At 43.2% G+C, this 18,988-nt stretch overlaps 1 protein-coding gene across 1 annotated transcript in view; it reads left to right on the top strand.

The window, feature by feature from the left end:
* CADPS2 (calcium dependent secretion activator 2) overlaps positions 1–18,988 on the top strand; it is a 348,762-nt gene that overhangs the window by 125,429 nt on the left and 204,345 nt on the right. Inside the window, exons 4-5 of the mRNA XM_063134072.1 lie at positions 7,452–7,532; positions 12,281–12,517. Of these exons, the coding sequence (XP_062990142.1) occupies positions 7,452–7,532; positions 12,281–12,517 (318 nt within the window). The remainder of the gene's footprint in view (positions 1–7,451; positions 7,533–12,280; positions 12,518–18,988) is intronic.

Here is an 18,988-nt window from a genome sequence, read left to right as displayed (position 1 = left end):
CAGGGGCCCTTCTCCGTGAGCCCCTGCCAAAGGAAGTGAGGCAGGTGGCTACTAGGAGGAGGGCTTTCTCCACTGTGGCACCCCGGTTGTGGAACGAGCTCCCCAGAGAGGTCCGCCTGGTGCCTACACTGTACTGCTTTCGTCGCCAGCTGAAGACCTTTTTATTCACTCAGTATTTTAACACTTAATTTTAACTTAAATTTAAATTTTACTGTTTTAACTCTGTATTTTAATCTTATATCAACTTTGCTGTGTGGTTTTATCCTGGTTGCGCTTTTTATACTGTATTTCGTAATTGTGTTTTAAACTGTTGGTGTTTTACTGTGGTTTTAATTTTTATGAACCGCCCAGAGAGCTTCGGCTATTGGGCGGTATAAAAATGTAATAAATAAATAAATAAATAAATAATACCACCTCACACTGCCCATCATGAAGGTGGCAGGTCTAACTTGGGCCATCATTTAATTGCAATAGCCCTTTCCTGCAAGCTGGGGGTGGCCTTAACTATAGGGTTGTTCAAATAAGCTCCCTTATACTTTTTGTGAATTTATGTGGGTATAATAGGACATGCCCCTCAGACACCAATGTGCTCACTGGCCTCACTCACAGCAGCTATCTGTTTGGCATTGTTGAGAAAGCAGCCGACAACTCTGTCCTATGTGACTTACATTTGCCTACGTTTGCATATAATTGTACAGTGCAGTTCAGCAACCTATGAGCCAGTGTGGTGTAGTGGCTAAAGTGTTGGACTGGGAGTCGGGAGATCCAGGTTCTAGTCCCCACTCGGCCATGGAAACCCATTGAGTGACTTTGGGCCAGTCACAGACTCTCAGCCCAACCCACCTCACAGGGTTGTTGATGTGAGGATAAAATGAAAAGGAGGAGGAGGATTATGTATGCTGCCTTGGGTTCCTTGGAGGAAAAAAGGTGGGATATAAATGCAATAAATAAAGCTAAAGTTTGAATCCTTCTTATGCCATGAACTCAAAAAGTACGTATCAGGATTACAAAACCAACCAAAAGCATGTGTGGGTGATGTAAAGGAAGAGTAAGGAGGAATGTTACCTGTAGCTATCCTGCACTGAGCAGGGGGTTGGACTAAATGCCTTCAAGTTTCCTTCCAACTCTGTCATTCTGTGTGGATGGTATTAGTTGCCAGCTAGTACTTGTAACATGGAATGGAAGCTTCAGCTGAATAGACAACACCGGGACTTAAATCCATCACTGTACCACTTCAGCCATCCAACTCCAAGGTAGTGTTTAAGCTTGAACTAGCCACAGCATAAGATTCCATACGATATGCATATTACCCAAATAATGCATCTGTTAAGGGCATGGCATTTTGGAGCTTGAGTGAACCTGGAAATCCTTTATCACAACATGTTAAACCAAAAACTTTTTTGTTTTGTTTTTTGTTAATTGAATAACTTGTATGCTTAAAATAGAATTAACAGGGCATCTCCTAATCCCCCAACCCCAGAACTTCTATAAATAAGCTATTTCTACATAAACTTTGACTTGGACCATCCTCAACTCTCCTACATAGAATGTACTGCCCTCCCCAGTTTTTGGTTGTAATGGCAGAATGCAATTCATCCAATTCATTTTGACAGAGGTCCGCAACTGTGGTCCTATAAAAATGCCAGACTGTTTTCATATTGCAAGTGTTGAAATGTCATATTTTTCACAGTCCAACGTATTAAAACAAAAACTTCCTCCATGTAGCAATTAGACGAATGTATTATGTTGAAAGACATGATATAGCTCTCCTACTGATGTGCTAAATCCAAATCGAGAGAACTTTGCTGCCTCCAGTACCCCCTCCAGAAGTGGGACTGCCCAGGATTCCAGTGCCTCAATGCTGCATAATGTGTGGAGCAACTCTAATGCAGCCACGTATTTAAGGTTTGGGAATTAAAATTTACACAGATACTTTCTGCCCTTTCCTAACAGTTCTCTTTATCTGTGGGTTTAACAATGGCAGACCACTTTGCTAATGGTTTGGGCTACTTGAGTGATTTATTTTTACCATCAGTGCTCATTCTTCACTGTGGGCGTTGCTAGACGTACCGGGTGTTCCGTCGTTGAGGAGCGGTGAAAGCGGCTTTTCCCGTTCAGCCGTGACGCCTCATCATCCACACCTGCCTTCGATTTGTGGCGGAAGTTTGCGCCGGTTGTGCTGCTGCCGCCGCGAGAACGGTTGCGCAGCCACACCGGCCTGATTGCCGCGGCTTTTTTTTCCGCTCGCTGCACGGTTTGCGCACGTCCGAAAGACCGCAAACTTGCGCAGCCGTCAGCGATGCCGCCGCCGGCCCTGGCGGCGGCAGCGGCGGCAGTGCCAGTGCCAGCCGAAGTGCTGCTGGTGCTGTTGAGGGTCAACATTGATGCGCTCACTTCCTGATGGGGGTCGTGGCGGGTGTCATATGACCCGAGGTCAATCGTCTGCATGGCCACTCTGTGCCTACATCTCCCATCATGCCTCTGAGGTGTCGGCGGCGATGACCGCCTCTGTGCCCTGTGCCCCATCCCAAGGAGCCAACCCACATCTGGCCGTAGCCATGGCAGCAGCCCACAAACAGCTCTGCCCTCTGCCAGCCTGGTACCCACACTAACAGGCAGCGTACAGCACCGCCATTATGCGGCCACGGTAGCTGCCCTCCGCAAGGAGTCACCAGCCACTTTTCCGGTCCTCCGTTCCTGCGCAAACTGTCACTGGGGAAATAAAAAAAAAAAGCCGCTCCGCCGCGCTGCCCCAGCTGCCGGACTGCGCGCAAATGGCGGAGGCGGCTTGACCGAAGCCGCTGACCACTCCCCCTTAGCACGCCTTTTCCTGCCCAGTCCGGACCGCAGTGACCTCACATCCTCCCACACGTACTCCGAATTACCGCGGGACAGCAGGAAAAGGCGTCCTAAAACTCACTTTTTTAAAGTCGGGAGAAAGAGGCTTCACCGTGGGATAACGGCGGATCCTCGTGAACGTCATCTGGAAGCCTTGACGTGACTGCGGAAGGTAACGCGCGCTAGAGCCTCGTCTAGTAACGCCCGACGTATCATCAGTGAACATTAAATCTCATAGATTGTAGCCGAGCTCTTTACAGTGTACTCATTTTAGACTTTGTGACTTTGTTTGAAAGTACACAATAAAGCCCATTATAGAGCTCTTGCTTCTATGCTGTGATAGAATTTTATCAAAGGTTTTCTGCAAATTGAAGTACACTGTTGGACAAACTAATTTGCTGGTGTCATGAGATGATCATCCGTGTTCATTCTAAGCAGAGCTTATCTACCCTGTTTTCCATTACTTTGGATTTTAGGAGATTAGGCTGTATTAGTTTCATAGCTATAGTTAGTTTGATTAAATTTACAAAGCCATGTGCTCTAGCCATAGGCTAGACTATAGTGTAATGTTTGGGACAATTTTTCTTTAAAAGACCTGTTCTCCTATTTATACATTTTAATCGAGCAAAGCGATATTAGCAACCTAATATGAAGATGAGGGCGCTCTAACAGAATAATAGAATTCCACAATGCAGTGCTCAGGAAGCAAATGCTGTGTTAGCTTTCACTACTGGCTGGTTCAAATGTATCACTACATTTAGTGTTATGAAAATGAGCCTAGCCTCTCCACAGCTCATGTGCTCCACTTCAGTGGCCACAGCTTCAGGGATCACAGCTTTCCATGTTGTCCAAGACCCAACAAACTGTGGTTAATTTTAACTATGGTTAGTGGAAACAAGCCAACTTGAAATCAAAGCTTATGAAGCTGGTTTGTTTTCACTAACCATAGTAGTTAAGATTTAGCGCAGGTTAATTTGCATTTAATCTGAAATGTGAACAGAACCTTCCAGAACCTGTGAGGCTGGGGGTGGGGTGGGAATGTTAGGCTCACTAATGCTAAACTATGGTCTAGCATTACATCCAAACTACCTTTATCTAATTGCTTTGGGGAAGTGAGGGGTGGAGGAAGAAAAGGCGGGAAACGGATCTTGGGATCTTGTGCTACAGCTACAAGAGAGCCAGAAGGTAGGGAAAATAAAAAGGACCACCACTTCAAGGGGTCTTTCCTCAAGTCTCTAGGACTACACAGCACCCTTTGTCTCTGCTTTGATTCTCAGCAGCTCCACATGCTCCCCCACCACACCACATACACACACACCCCAGAATGGCAACTATTGAGGCAGAAAAGGAAACAGCCTCTTGCAAGGGCACCAGGGAACATCACAGCAAGTGTAGTGTTGCCCACGGGTGCAATGCGTGGGGATGCCAGAGATACTAACTGTTCCTTTCAATATCTATTTTTAATGTTATAAACATGCAAAACAAGTTTCACGACAATACGAATCAAGATAAACAACAGTAGCCGTGGTCCGAGTGATGGGATTGCAGAACAAAGCACCACAAATTATCCTGAGCATCAGCAGATTTATTCTAGTAATGAGTAAATACCCATTTCACATGAAGCTTGTTTAACTCTTACCACACAGTCTCTAATCCTTATTCTGTTACCTCTTTCTGTAGCATAACTAGCGAAAGGGCCAGTCAAAGCTACAAATGCAGTCCATATCACACTGAAACTTCTACCACTGATTTTAGTGCCCGAGTTATGTGGCATATCTCATTTATTTGATCACCCAACTACAAACCCACCCACCCCACTTTAGTTCCCAAGATGAAGCAAAGGGAACAGCTGGATAAACGTATTAATGATTTGTGGGCAATACTTTGGCAACCATTCTTTAAGCTGTATGAAAGGCAATATGAGTAAATCAACAGAATGCCAGGTGTACCTTTTCAGAAAGGCTTTCTACATGATAGCTGAAAGAAAGGGGGACTGTTGGTATATGCTTAGAGTAAGCCTGCGATGCTAGGTTGAGTTCTAAAATATCTTATGTATAAACGTTGAGCTATAGTTAAGAATCTTAGATCATTTGGGGTTATATAGAAGTGATTATACAAGTTTTTGGTGTTTGCAGTCTACCAAGGGAAGCTAAATTTAGCTTCCCTTGGTGGACTGCAAATACCAAAATCTAAGTAGATAACCTTCAGCTCTATATAGAATTGGTGTGTTTATAGATTCTGCTTTTTCTTCCTAACCCAATACCTTCAAAAGTGACAAATGGAAGTTTACGCAGCAAGATACTGTGGGATCATTTGCATCACAGAGGTTGTTCATTGTTGGGCATAGCTGCTCCATTAACTCCATTGGATACTTTTTTCCTCTCTTTTTTTAACACCACCACCACCACCACAGGGTGAGTGGAGTTTCACACATGTGCATCAAACACACGCAAAATGGGTGGGTTGGAAGTTTTAAACCCCTCCGTGAGATCGCCATGATTCCAATCTGAATCGGGGCTGCCTGAGCTTTACAGGAGAATAGGAAAAGCTAGCAGGCATATTTCCACTATGCATTCATTTCCAAATGTTTAGTTTGGCCGTGTCTCTGGAAATTGTGGGAAAGCAGGCTGAAATGGGAATAAATTAAAGGAGTAAGAATCTAGAATTCAGAAACACATGATGGATCTGACTACTCTGGATATGTTTATACACGTTGGGCATGTCTACACCAGCTATTTTTCCCGGAGTCAGCTCAAGGTCATCCCTGTGCATCCAAATGACACACAGGGGATCCTGGGGTCACCCAGGGATGACCTCTCAGTTGTCCCGGGATAACTGGGACTACTTTTATCTCAATTTTTCCCGTGCTCCCAGGACGACCCTGAGGACCACAGGTGGTGTGGTGCGGTGCGTGCTCCCGGGTCCTCACTCCTCCCCGCAAGTAGCACAGCACAACAAACAGGCATTGAGCTCTGTGTGGGAGGGAGCTCCGTGCCCATCGGCGTTAAGGGGGGAGCTTTTTTTGTCATCCCTGGGATGGCTGTCGGCATCTTACTTTAGATATACATTTAGACTTTAGATATACATGTTTCAAACTTACTTTGGTGCTGGATTGTGCCCTCGCTCTCACACAAAAGTCTCCTTTCTCCCCCCCCCAAAAAAACCCCACACACGCTGCACCGGACATCCCTCTTTCCATCCAGGATGTTGCACTGGCATTTGGATGCTGAGGGAGGATCCCAGAAGCTGGAAAGCCCAAGATCCTCCTCCCCCCCCCCACAATCTTGGAAAGCCTGTAGATGTAGATGCACCCTTGAATAGTGCATCAGTGATTTGGGCACTGGGGATATGGGGTGTCTGGCTTGTAAGTTGAGTCAATAATAGAAACTGACTCCCTGGAAACTGAAGGACTGTCATCTATCCAGGAACACAGAAGACCAGGCTGAAAATACGTCCTGCCAAAATAATCTGGAGTGATTTAGTCAGGAGACACCTTACTGTGTTGTTCCCACTCTCTGTTTGGGGAATACTGTGATTTAGAGTATGTGTGATTCTCTGTGTGTGAGAGATAATGTAGCCTATGGTGTGTAGCTCCCTGAGGTATTAAATTGACAGCTAATAGTATACCCAGAGTGTCACATAATTAGCAATGTTTTTGCATCCATATTATAATATTCTCAGGCACCTTGTCATATGCATGTCTTTCTGAATTATTCTAATATACCGTATTTCTTCAGTTCTAAGACACACTTTTCCCCCCATATAAACATCTCTAAAAATGGGGTGCGTCTTAGAATCGCGGGTGCGTTTATTATATCTTAGAATCAAAGCTTTTTTTCTGTTGATGGTACTGAAATTAGTGTGCGTCTTACAATCGATGGCATCTTAGAATTGAAGAAATATGGTATTATGTTTATACTCATCAATATACTGTGATTCAACTATACATACAGTGCACATAAGTAATTAAGATGCCTCATTAAATGGCGTTTTGGAACAATCTAGCTTTACAAGATAACACAGCTACCATTAATTATGTGCACTCTATAAAATAGCTGGGGTGAACTGGAAGAAGAAATATTTTTTAAAAATCTATAGTTTCTAGTCCTGAAGACAGGTTTGAAAATGTATGGGCCATGAGTAGTAAAATTTCAGAAGTTCTGGGAGGGTGAAAAGATTTTGAGGTGGTGGTATACTATATACATTTTTGCTTCATGCATCACTCGTAGAAAACAATGCCATCTAAATGATCTTGTGTAATTCAGATTGTAGAAGATTTTTCAGTGCTTTCCTTACTACGGACTTTTTTAGGGTTACTTTTAGTGCAGCATAGACAGTGCTCTGTCCATAGATGTTTTTCCCCCACAATGGATTTTATACCATCTTTCACTAAATGCTACATTTTGACATTTGACTTAGCCATTGGCCACAGAATGAGTTTACAAGTCTGAGTTTCGCCTTGTGTTTTATATGAGATGATGTTGCGCTGTCTTTCCAGAGGAAGAATTTTACTTTGTTAATGCAAATGTCACCTGCATCATATTTGATTAGTATTTCATTTTTTTAATGCTGAAATGCATTTCCCTCCCCTACCCCCTTTACTCTTTATCCAGCTGGACAATGCAGATGAGCAAGCAGCCCAGATTAGACGTGAACTTGATGGGCGCCTCCAAATGGCTGACCAAATGGCAAAAGTGAGTTTGGGTTTCTATTTCTAGTTTTAAGGAGTGGAATATTTCTGACTATGGCCATTTCTACGCCTGCCTTTTTTTCCTGGGATCATCCCAGGATCATCCCTGTGCATCCAAATGGCACACAAGGGATCCTGGGAGCAGGCAGGGATGATCCCTCCATTTTCCTGGGATAATCCTTAGGTGTAGAAAGGGCCTATATTTAAGGCTGCAATCCTATGTGTGCTTATTTGGGAATATGTTCCACTGAATTCAGTGGGAATGACTTTTAAGTAGAATTTCTGTGCATGTGTATGTGAGTGGATTTACTTACATTCATCCCTTGCTAATCTTATCTCTATCTATCCATGTTCTGTTTTCTTCCCCACTACAAGCTATCTTGAAGCCTCTCCAGCTTCCTTTCCTCCCCCTCCAAAGTGCCCCACCTAGCAAAATACAAGCCCACCTAGCAAAAAATGCAAGGTAGGACGATGGGGAGGCGAAGATTGCCTATGCCACTCTTCCCGCCCTGCATAGGATAATTGCGCCCTTGAAATCAATAGGATTGCACCCTTAAAAACCTGTGCACCTCAATCCTGTACAGCTCTGATCAGAAGTAAGTTTCATTCAGTCGGTGCTTATTCGCAGATGAATGGATATAGGATTGCATCCTTAATATTTTGATATCCAATGGGCTGGTTCGGGCATAATGGCTAAACTGTGATATGGCCCTTGGGTCAAACTCTTGGACTTCTGAGCTATGCCCATCGCTTGTGCTCCAATTCCCTCCCAGACTTCCTGGCTTGGGCAAACCAATGTTTGACGTTACTGAATCAATAACATATCATTTGTACTTATCCTGGAAATCAGAATTGGAAACATGATTTCCCATTCTGTTTTGTAGGGCAGGGACCAGCCATAATTTGCCAATTGCAATGGCATGGCAAGGTATGATTTGCCCAAATCCCAGGAATTCAAACATGCAAGGAAGAGGCGAGCAAGGAACACAGAAGCCTGAGTTTGGGCCATTATATCTGAACCAGGACACTGTTAAAGACAAGAAAAAGATATGTGGCTCAAGTGTCTGCTCTAACCTAGCCGCAGGCATGGAAGAAAGGCATTTTGAATTTTATTCATTCTCTGCACTGCCTTCCATTTGAAAGGTCCTATGTCAGCTTCCAGACTCTGGGATAGAAATGTCAACTGTTCTGTTTAAAAGATGGAGAATGTTTAAAGGACCTTTTAAAGCTAATATTTTGGGATCACAATTGTCATGGTTGAAGAAAAAGGTATACTTGTGGGAGCCTTGAGAGCAGAAAGTCCCCTAGATTAAAATTATTGCAATGAACAATGTTTTTCTTTTTAAAAAGTGGTGATTTTTGGCATTCAAATTCCGTTGTGTTTATCTAGATGTCATTTCCTGCAAGCATATTGTATTATAACAATATGCATAAGTACATTGAAATTGTCTTGATAAACCTGACCAAAGTCTGTCACTTTATTTATGTCCAGTTCCATATAACACTAAATCAAGATCTAGCATTGCATACAGGAGCCTCTGTGAATGTAAGCAAACTCTCAGGTTCATGCGTGCTTTTGTCTCTTTCTCCTGTGTGGCTGGGAGGACTGTTGCAGAGTTCCGTTTCAATTTCTCTGGTTCCTGGCTGTTACGCATAAACCAGGAGTTGTTGCTTAAAACAAACTGTAGATTGTTCGACAATCCAGCAAAACAGTTCAGGGTTTGTTGTTGGCTTGCGGAGCAGTTGAGTAGAGTTTGGTTTTAAATCACAATTCCTGGTTCATCTGTAATGAGAAGCCAGGAATTCGAGAAAGTGAAACTAAACTTGGTGGCAGTCTTCCCAGCCATGTGGGAGGAGGAGAAACAAGAGTGAGGCCTTCGCTAGACCTAAGGTTTATCCCGGGATTGTCCCTGCCTGCTCCCGGGATCCCCTGTGTGTCATTTACATGAACAGGGATGACCCCGGAAGGCCTTAGTGAGTAAACCTGAGGTTTTGCTCAGGTTCTCAGAGGCTCATGCATGTAACACTGCATCCTGGCTTAGTGTTATTTGCAAACATGGCCAAACTCCAAATGTGCCAGTTATGTGCTCCTGCGGAGATTAGAAGCCAAACATGAAAGAGAGAGACATCCTCTTTGTTTATTGTTGGTTACTCAAAGATACATTGCCGCTGAGCAAGAAGTTTCATTTTTTACTATTATGCTGTATCAGATCTAATTTCCTTGAAAATTCAGAAATAAGTTTCTGGGGAGCTCCTGAGTCTGTGTCTCTTGCTTTTTAGTGAAGAATTTTAAAGAGCTCTGTTGTCAGGTGCAATGTTTTGACTATAGATCTTTTAAGGGTTTTTCAACCATGCTTTGTGTTTTATGAATAAAATGTATTAATTAAAATCACGAATACTGATATTAAAGTTGACACATTTTTATAATGTACGTATACACCTTGCTCAGCATAAAAGATGAAATGAAATGCACCAAATGGTAAGAAGGAGATGCACTCACTTTAGGACAGCCTTCCTCCAACCTGTGCCGTCCAAATGTTTTGGATGACAACTCCCAGCATTGCTGACATTGACTATGCTGGCTGGGGCTGATAGGAGTTGAAGTCCGAAACATCTAGAGGGCATCAGGTTGGTGAGTGCTGATTTAGAAGATGGCAGAGCTGCCAGAAATATGATTACTTAGGCAGGCTTTATAACTATACTAAAATACTATGTGCAGGAGAAATTCTGGATTAAAAACAATCACACTCTTAGATATGAGTAGGAACTGTGGGGAGTCGGACATCATCTCAATACAGATACAAGAACATATGTAATCAGAAATGCGTTGCCAAAATGCAGATGGTCTACCCACTACCCCCTTTCTTTTCCCTATTTGTATTTTTAAAAGAGCCAGTGTGATTTAATCACTGGACCTAGACTGGGATTCAAATTGCCACTCAACCATGAATTTCACTAGGTGATCCTGAGCAACTTTCAACCTAACCGATTTTCCAGGTTCATTTGATGCAAAAATGCAGGTCTGGCTCCGTTGTGTGTGCCTCTGATGTTGACAGAGTTCCCACCAGATCCTGCAGCCATGTTGGGGGTGCCGCTACAGCCTCTTGCTTGCAATGAGATGAGAGGATGGCAGCTGCCAACCTCTCCAATAACCAGTGACTATGATGCTGTAACGTCTCAAAGAGCTGAGCCGCTGCCTCCACCAGATAAGCCTGCTTGCAAGCAAAGGGGCAAAATGGCCAGTCACTGGGTCAGCCCCGGATGCTCCCGTCAGGGTTTATAGGCCCCAGTAAGCTAGGTGATGCTACTGGGCCTACTAAGATGAGCTCCTCAGAGAAAGGGTAAATTACAACAACAATTATATATACTTGAAGGCTAAGGTAACTTTGGAAGCAGCCATCAGATTCAGAAGACATGAATTCTGTACAGCATCATGAACATTGATGGCACTTTATAAATAAATATTATTAATAAGAAGAAGATAAAATGCTCATGAAACAAACCAAGCAGACCCTTCCAAGGCCTTAGCTAGACAGGGCTTTATCCCGGGGCGAACCCCGGGATCGTCCCTGTGTGTCCATATGATGCACAGGGGAACCTGGGATCAGGGAGGGATCATCCCTCCCTTGCCCTGGGATAGAGTCCTCCACTTCGGTCCCAGTTTTTCCGCGGTCTCGTGTGGCCCATTGCCATGGGTTGACCTGGCTCTGCACGATTCCTTGCGCAGAGCCGGGAGCCACGCATGGGGTGCAGCGCCCCTCAGGAGCACAGCGCCCATCGGGGGTAGGTTTGGGGGAGCTGGAATTTATTTATTTTTTAAAAAAATGGTTACCTTTAGCGCACGAGCATTCGTGCGCTCCTTCCTCTTTAAAAAATAAAAAATGGTGGTCGTGAGGTCGTCGTGTGTAAACAGAGGAGGGATCTCATGGTAAACACAACGCGAGATCTTCCCTCCTCCATCGTGGGATAAACGGTAGGTCTAGCTAAGGCCCAAGTCTCACAGATTACTCCTCTTCAAATTCACGTCTTTGTATACTATTGGTAGTATCATTCATTACAATTAGAAAATGCTTCTTTGAAAAGTCTGGGTTATTTATTGGTTATGGAAATTTAATACGCCGCTCTTCAGTCCAAATGATTCAAGAGTGATGTACAAACTTGATCCGCAGTAAAATAAAACCACGTAAGAAATGGCAAAATACTAAAACTGGCAGCGGTGAGATTGAGAGAAAAGCAGAACAGCAGACTAAAAACTCTACAGTTTAGGAGAAAAACTTCAAAAGCCTGGCAAATACAAAGGTGTTCAGTCAGAGCTGGAAAAAGCACAAAATTCAACTCCAAGCTTTCCCTCCATGGGAAAGCTTCCAAATCTTGAATTTCACAACAGAGATGAATTTAATGGAAAAGTGACCAGTATTGTTTTGTATAGATTACTTCAAACACATGGTAAGAATAGATTATTTTTCCTTCCTTGGAGAATCTTGTTGTCTTATTCCAAAACATTCCTAAGAAATGAATGTAGCCATGTAATTTGTATTAAAATATATTACTTTAGATACCTTATTTCTCCTGTCTAAATAATACCTTAAAATGGTTCCTCTGGATTTTCAGATTAACAATGTATAGGGTAAGTTTATATTTATTTAAGAGCAAATATTAGTTAATCAGGCTTATGTTTATCTGAAAAGGTCTTTAAACCATACTGTGACTCAACAGTTACTTACACTCCGAATTTTCAAAACTATTTTCAAGGAGAGAAAATTTCTGAAATTTATAGCGAAAGAAATGGAGCACATGTATATAGAAGAATTGCGGTCTTCAGTGAATTTGCTAATGGCAAATTTGGAAAGTCTTCCAGTATCTAAAGGTGGCCCAGAATTTAAACTGCAGAAGTTAAAGCGATCACAGAATTCTGCTTTCTTGGACATAGGAGATGAAAATGAAGTTCAACTGTCAAAATCTGATGTGGTGCTGTCATTCACGTTGGAGGTAAGAATACATGTCTTGTAATATTTGTTGACAGTTTAAATTACCCTAGGAAATTCCATCTCTTTGGGATTGCTCAGTTTCATGGTTGCTTTCAGAATTTCTAAAGCAATGCTATTTATGCAGTCCAGACGCTCCATGGGATGTTTTGCAGGTCTTATGCTGCCAGAATGTTTCAAGGCTCTCAGGGCCATGAAGTGCAAATGAATGTAAGTCTTTCTTGCAATTGATGGTAAAAGTTCTCAATAAATTATTTAGGTTGTCGGGTAAATCTTGTTTGTTCAGTTCACCTTTTTGTGTAAATGTCACATTACCTTTCTGAAGACACAGTCAGTATTTTAGCAACACAAGGGAATAATTATGGAGATTGTTTGATCAGAATGTGAATTCTGAAACAGTTGCAACTGGCTTGTTTTTCTTCTTGTGGATTATCTTGGGGTCTATTCAGAAATAGCAGGTGATTCAGCCCTTCCTAAACTATGCCACTTCAGATTGCATGTAGAGGACCGTATGTGTGTGTAGGGTGTATGTTGGGAACTGAGTATATAGGGAAAGCTAACACATAAGGCTAAAGGTGAGGATAGAACCCCCCTCTCTGAGTATACAGGGGTCTACAGATTTCTTTGTCTTGGTGACTCCTATCCCCTCTGGTAGGTATGACAAATCCTTACCTTTCTCCTGAGCTTGGAACTGGAGAGAAGGGCAGCAAATCATTAATGCAATTGCATGCACTTTGGAAGTCCTTGGAGCATTTCTGAAGTGCAACATAACACAGGCAAACCCCTCTCCTCCTCCTGAGCTTGGGACTGGGGTAGGGGATCATCCTAACCTTGCACATACCAAGGCTAGTCAGAACTTGTGGATCCTTGCCGGTGTGCTAGCTTTTCACCATCAGAGAAGTGTGCCCTCTTTTTTCCCTCTTGTTTTTTAACATGGGAGGCAGTTCAGACTGCAGCTGAGAGAGAGAATAGTGGTGCATATCAGAGCGTTTTGCATTATGTGCTATTTCTTCACATTTCAATCCGTTCCCAATTCATTGATATATCTACTTATGGTTTTATGAATAGGAGTTTGTGTGGACAAGTATAGAATCTGCTATTATCTATCAAGTATTATTTGATAGAATGCAACAGATTTTAAAATTTTAATTCTGTATTTCAATTCTTTTTTCCTCTTTTATTGTTCGCCACTCAGGGATTTTGTTAGATATACATCAGTATATAAATTGTGTATATAAATAAAGAAAAAATATCCATGGGTACCGCCTTTGGTTGGTCTTTTTAGTAAAATTAGAGAGCATAAAAATGTTGCTCCATCCTTTTTTTGTTAACAGGGAGGAATGGTTTTAGAGACAAACACTCACTTGAATTAAAAAGAGAGAAACAAATGTAGCACAGATTTATTAGGAAGTCAGAGTTCCTTTAGAAATAGGATCCTTGTGATAGATTTCCTTGTGATAGATTTCATGCTAAAAACAAATCGCATGAAGTCAGTCATATTAAGCCGGCATTTGCCTACTATTGATATATCTGGCCCAGACTTTTTATCTTACTTAACATTAAAGTCATGCTTCAGGCTAAGAGATAAGTATAACTTTTCGTGATCCATGCAAAAGTGGTGTGCTGCAGGATGACACACTGACACTTTTTCCAGTGTCCTGCTCATTCCTGTTTGCCCAGCCCATCATCAGTGCTCAAGGAAAACACCAATGATGATGTCTTTGGGGTCCCCCTATACCTGTCAGTTGTGGCACAGGCTGTGGCAGGGAATTACTGTGCATTCTAAATCCCACCCATGGATTCTGCTGTTCCTCATGTCTTGAAAGGGAAGTGGGGATCAATGCTTCATGAGGCCTCTTTATGCCAACAGGAATACAGTAGTTGAGGAATAAAACATGGTGGTTTAATACTTGAAGGGTGCAGTCTTATTGATTGTGGCCTTGGTGATTGGAAGCCCCCGAACCCAGAGGTGTCTGATCATCCAATGTGGGGTGGGAGGAGGAGTGGAGGCAATCTTCATCTCCTTGTCTTCCTATTCGCACATAAGCCACCATGGGTTGTGTCAGCATGACTTACTGTGTTGTCTGAACCTGGTGCAAGACGATTCAGTGCAGTTCGTTAACCGTGCACAAGCCACCCTGAGTACCCATGGCTTATTGTTGGGTTATTAAGGTTGGGTTATTCTTAGGATGGCTTGTTGTGACATGTGACACCAGCAGCATGGCCTGCCAGGTGGCTTCTTGGCATGGGCTACAGAGCCACCCTGCCAGAGTGGTGAAAAGCCCAGCCATTCTCTACGATCTCACCTCTAGTCTCTCTGCTACTTTGTCAGTAATGTCCGCCCTTCTGCCAGTATTGAAGTGGCACTTGGATATATCTGGAAGGCTTTTTTAAAAATATTTTTCATTGCTTTGGAAGTGTGCAAATTGGTGCATTTTTTATTATTTCCCTGCTCCTTTGCAAGTGCACAAATGCACTTTCACTCATCCGCTGTGTGCAGTCTGCAGTAGTACAGTCGCCTTGTCAATTTCCTTGTAAATTACCTACTCCAGTTCTGGGCTTTCCTTAACAGCTTTCAGTGTTCACCATCAAGGGATGGCAACTGTACTGCTGTGAACTGGACAGATGGATTGATGCACTTGCACACTTGTGAAGAACCACTAAAAATAATAATAAAATAAATAAAAAATTATGAACACATTTGTACACTTGAGAAGCACCCGAAAAGAAAAACTTTTTGAATGAAGCAATTGCCCTGAAAAGGGGTCAAGATCGGCATGCCAATATATTCTGAGTTGTCAATTTCATACTCCAATACCTCTTGAACTCACACTTGTCAGTTTCCTCCTCCACTTTGGCACTTCCCTGAAAGTGGTGGCTGAACAAGACAGAGCTATTGGGGTGGGCAGGTGTAAATATTGCTGGAGTATGGGTGTAATTATTGCAGGTATTATGGATGTAATTCCTGCGGGTGTACTTATTGCAGGAATATGAGTGCACACACTGCAAAAATAGGTTCATTTTTGTAAATTTCATTTTTTTGTCATTCTCAAGTGTACACAACAGGAAAAAAATCCATTTACGTATTCCTGAAGCACCATTTTTTTAAAAAGGTTGCAAATGGAAAAAATACACTGAAACGGAGTAGCGAACAGAGTGGGGCTGGAAGGTGGAAACTTTTCCCTCCATGGGCATAAGAATACAAGAACGGGTATGCCACAAAGACCCATAGGATATATGCCAGAGCTGGACGAGAGGACAAAAAGGGAGACAAGCCATGGCAAGCAACAGACCCACCGATTGTCTGTCCAGAGTAAAATGGGCTTACAAGTGAACAACCAACCCACCATTGCTTCTTTTCAGGGTGGCCTATCATAACATATGAACTGATTCACTGTGAATGGAGACAGATTGAATAAAAATAGTCCCCTGGATATCTGAACTCTGCTTAGGGGGCTTCTTGTCCTGACTAGGTGTGAGCCTTAGAGCACATTTACTGTGACACGGTGCTCACTGTCTGTTCAGGGTCACATCAGGCAAGGCAGGGATCATGTCTGAATCTTGGATAACTCACTGGAGGAAGTGCTGGCATAAGGAGCTGTTCCAGCAAAGGACTGTAGTGAACTGAGGCCTTAAGCCTCACAGAGTCTGGACTTTCAATGGCCCTTCCTTTGCTCGATACTGACTGCAGTTCTTAAAGGGCCAGTTCTGTTTGTCCAGTTCCATGCTCTTGCGGGGCTGAGGGATAGGAGAAGCTACGTGGAGTAATTCTCAGAGTCTGATGTTGATGGGAGAGCTACATATTCAGGCCAAGATGATATCAAAAAGGTGCCAAGGGCTCCCCTTGGAATGGGGTGATCTGTGACCCATCTGAATAAGAGTCCTTCACAGGATTATGCTGAGCCTTAGAACTAGGAGACATAACACTTCCATATTCAGTATTTATCCTGGAAAAGCCTCACTTCACAAATTTTTTATGAGCTGCCTTAAATGCCATTCTCTTGGTGGAAAGTGGGGTTTAACCCGAACAAATAGAATAAACATGATGGGGCCTCTACATAATGTTGTCATCGAATTGTTGTTCTCCTGTATTTTTCCCATTTTCTGTGTCTCTTTCCAAAACTCAGGACATCCAACTTAATAATAACTGAACAGTTGTGTGATGTCCGTACAGTAGATAATTTAATTTGCCCTAAGTACCCTTTGGAGTATTTTGTTTTTTAAAAAATTGAATATTTGCGCAGTAATGCTTAAATGGAAAGTCTTTATCACAAACTGTAAACATATTTTTAAAAAAACAAAACAAAACAGCCTGAGTTCAAATTATAGAATTGGTTACCAAAAAGACGGATTGATTAAAAAGATGGTGTGTTCAGAATTTTCCCCTCCTCTCCCACATCACTATTTCATGCTCCTGACATGCTATTCTGCACGTAGTTTACAGCAGAAGAGTGATGATTGAGTAGTACTAGGAGCTGCCAGACTCAAATACCCCTAGACAAATAATCTTTTCAGAACTGGGAGGAAATGGTTCATCCCGTTTCCCCCCAACACATACTGAAACTGATAGCAGCTCAGCTATGGTAAATGAGCTATAACATCTTAAGCTTTTCCAAAAACGGTGAAGGAGAATAAGAAGAAATAACAAGTCCCTTGAGAAAACGTTCTCCCCCCTCCAATTTCTTAGATGGCGGGCTATAATGATGCTATGCCAATTTCCATTCAGGAAATCTACATGTGATTTGGCCTGCTTAATGTGCACATTTCTATTACAATAAAAAGCTAGCAATGGTGCCCAAATAAGATACTGACACAGGTACAGAGAAGAACCAAGCCATTGGGGGTGGGGGGAATACCTTCTGAGCCAGAGATTAATTTGCTGTCTTCACAACAGCAATTTCCACTCCTAAAAAGACTAGCCACCAACATAGCTTGTCACTCCCCGTGGCAGGTTAGAGCGGGCATCAAGAGTGGGTTTAGGGCTGGTGAGCATTCACAGGCACGATCTGAGTGATGGGTAATTACCTGAGGCCCCCAGCAGTGAGTTTTATGGCCTCAGCTGGTGGGATAAGGCTTACCTTTGAGGCTAACCTTCCTCACCCACTCGGAGCTTTACAGTGCGAGGAGGGGTCAACACCAGGAGGCCTCCCTACCCCAAAAGGGGAAGCCTGTCGGGTGGCGAAAGGACAATGCCACATCACAGGCAGTGAATGTCTCGCCCCAAACAAGTAGAGGTGCCCACTTAGGTTTACACCCATTCTGCAGAACTTTAAAATAAAAGTGGCCCTATTTTAACTCCATTTACTTGTGTCGTCTCGTTATTTCCCACCCTCAATCGCCCGCAACAGCAATTTCCATTCCTAAAAAGACTAGCCGCAAAAGTATTTGGGTTGACACTTCAGCAGCCTGTTCCAGCTTATCACTGGAGGCCGTGCTACAATAGTATGGTGGAACCAGGGCTTTGTCCAACTGGGATCTTACATGCAGAGACCGTTTCACACTGAAGGCTATTGTCAGGATCAGGCCTGTTGTCCCTAATGCTGGGGGAGAAGGAGGAGGAGGACGAGGAGAAAGCAGGACTAGGAATGTACCAACCAAGACAGGAAGTGGAGGGAGGAGATCCTCCAAGACTCCTCTGGAGTCAAGGGGAAATCTTCCCAGAAGTTTATCGGAGAGAATGCCAATGACTCAGAGCCCACCCTCACACAGCCCCTGGGAACTCAGCCACTGTCAGAGAGGGAGGGGACTTCGAAGTTGACAGATCCCAGAGTCCACTGCAGGGTCAAGTGGGTGGAGTTGTGAGCAGGTGAGAGGTGGCCTACCTGGTTAGCCACTCGCCAAAGACTTTTCGAGAAAGACCCTCCCTGGGGTAAAATGGCCCTTGGACTGTGGGGAAAACTCTCCCTATAAGTTGAAAGGGCAACTGCCTAGCTTAGTTAGCCTAATTAAGATTAGAGAAATGCTCCTAGCATTCTCACTTCTTTCAGGTGTGAAGAGATGTTTATTTGCTGAATAAAGCTTTGTGGATTATTTATTTTATTTTATTTATTGCATTTTTATAACGCCCAATAGCCAAAGCTCCCTGGGCGGTTCACAAAAATTACACAGCAGGCCTCTTTATTGCCTAGCATCTCAGCGGCAGGGCTTGGAATCACAAAACCTATCTGCTGATTTGGATGAAGTCATGCTGTTCTTCACCACAATATTGCAATCTGCCCTCTGACTGGATGCATGAAGGGGGGCCCAAATGTGCAAATAGTTTTTGCTACAAGTGAGTAAAGCTGCTTTGGATTATGCCCACAGACAGCAGCTCCATACTGCCTTTAGTAATGCCAAAGGATATGTAGCCCTTGGCTACTCCCATGCACAGCTCCTTGGAATCAACAGAGTTTGTTTATTTATTTATTTATTTAGAATATTTTTATCCTGCACCTCAACCAAAAAGGCTCTTACAATCGATCGGTAAAGAAGACAG

This window comes from Elgaria multicarinata, chromosome 9 (genome assembly GCF_023053635.1).
Source record: "Elgaria multicarinata webbii isolate HBS135686 ecotype San Diego chromosome 9, rElgMul1.1.pri, whole genome shotgun sequence".
Classification (NCBI taxonomy): domain Eukaryota; kingdom Metazoa; phylum Chordata; class Lepidosauria; order Squamata; family Anguidae; genus Elgaria; species Elgaria multicarinata.
This window is presented reverse-complemented; position numbering and strand designations above follow the sequence as displayed.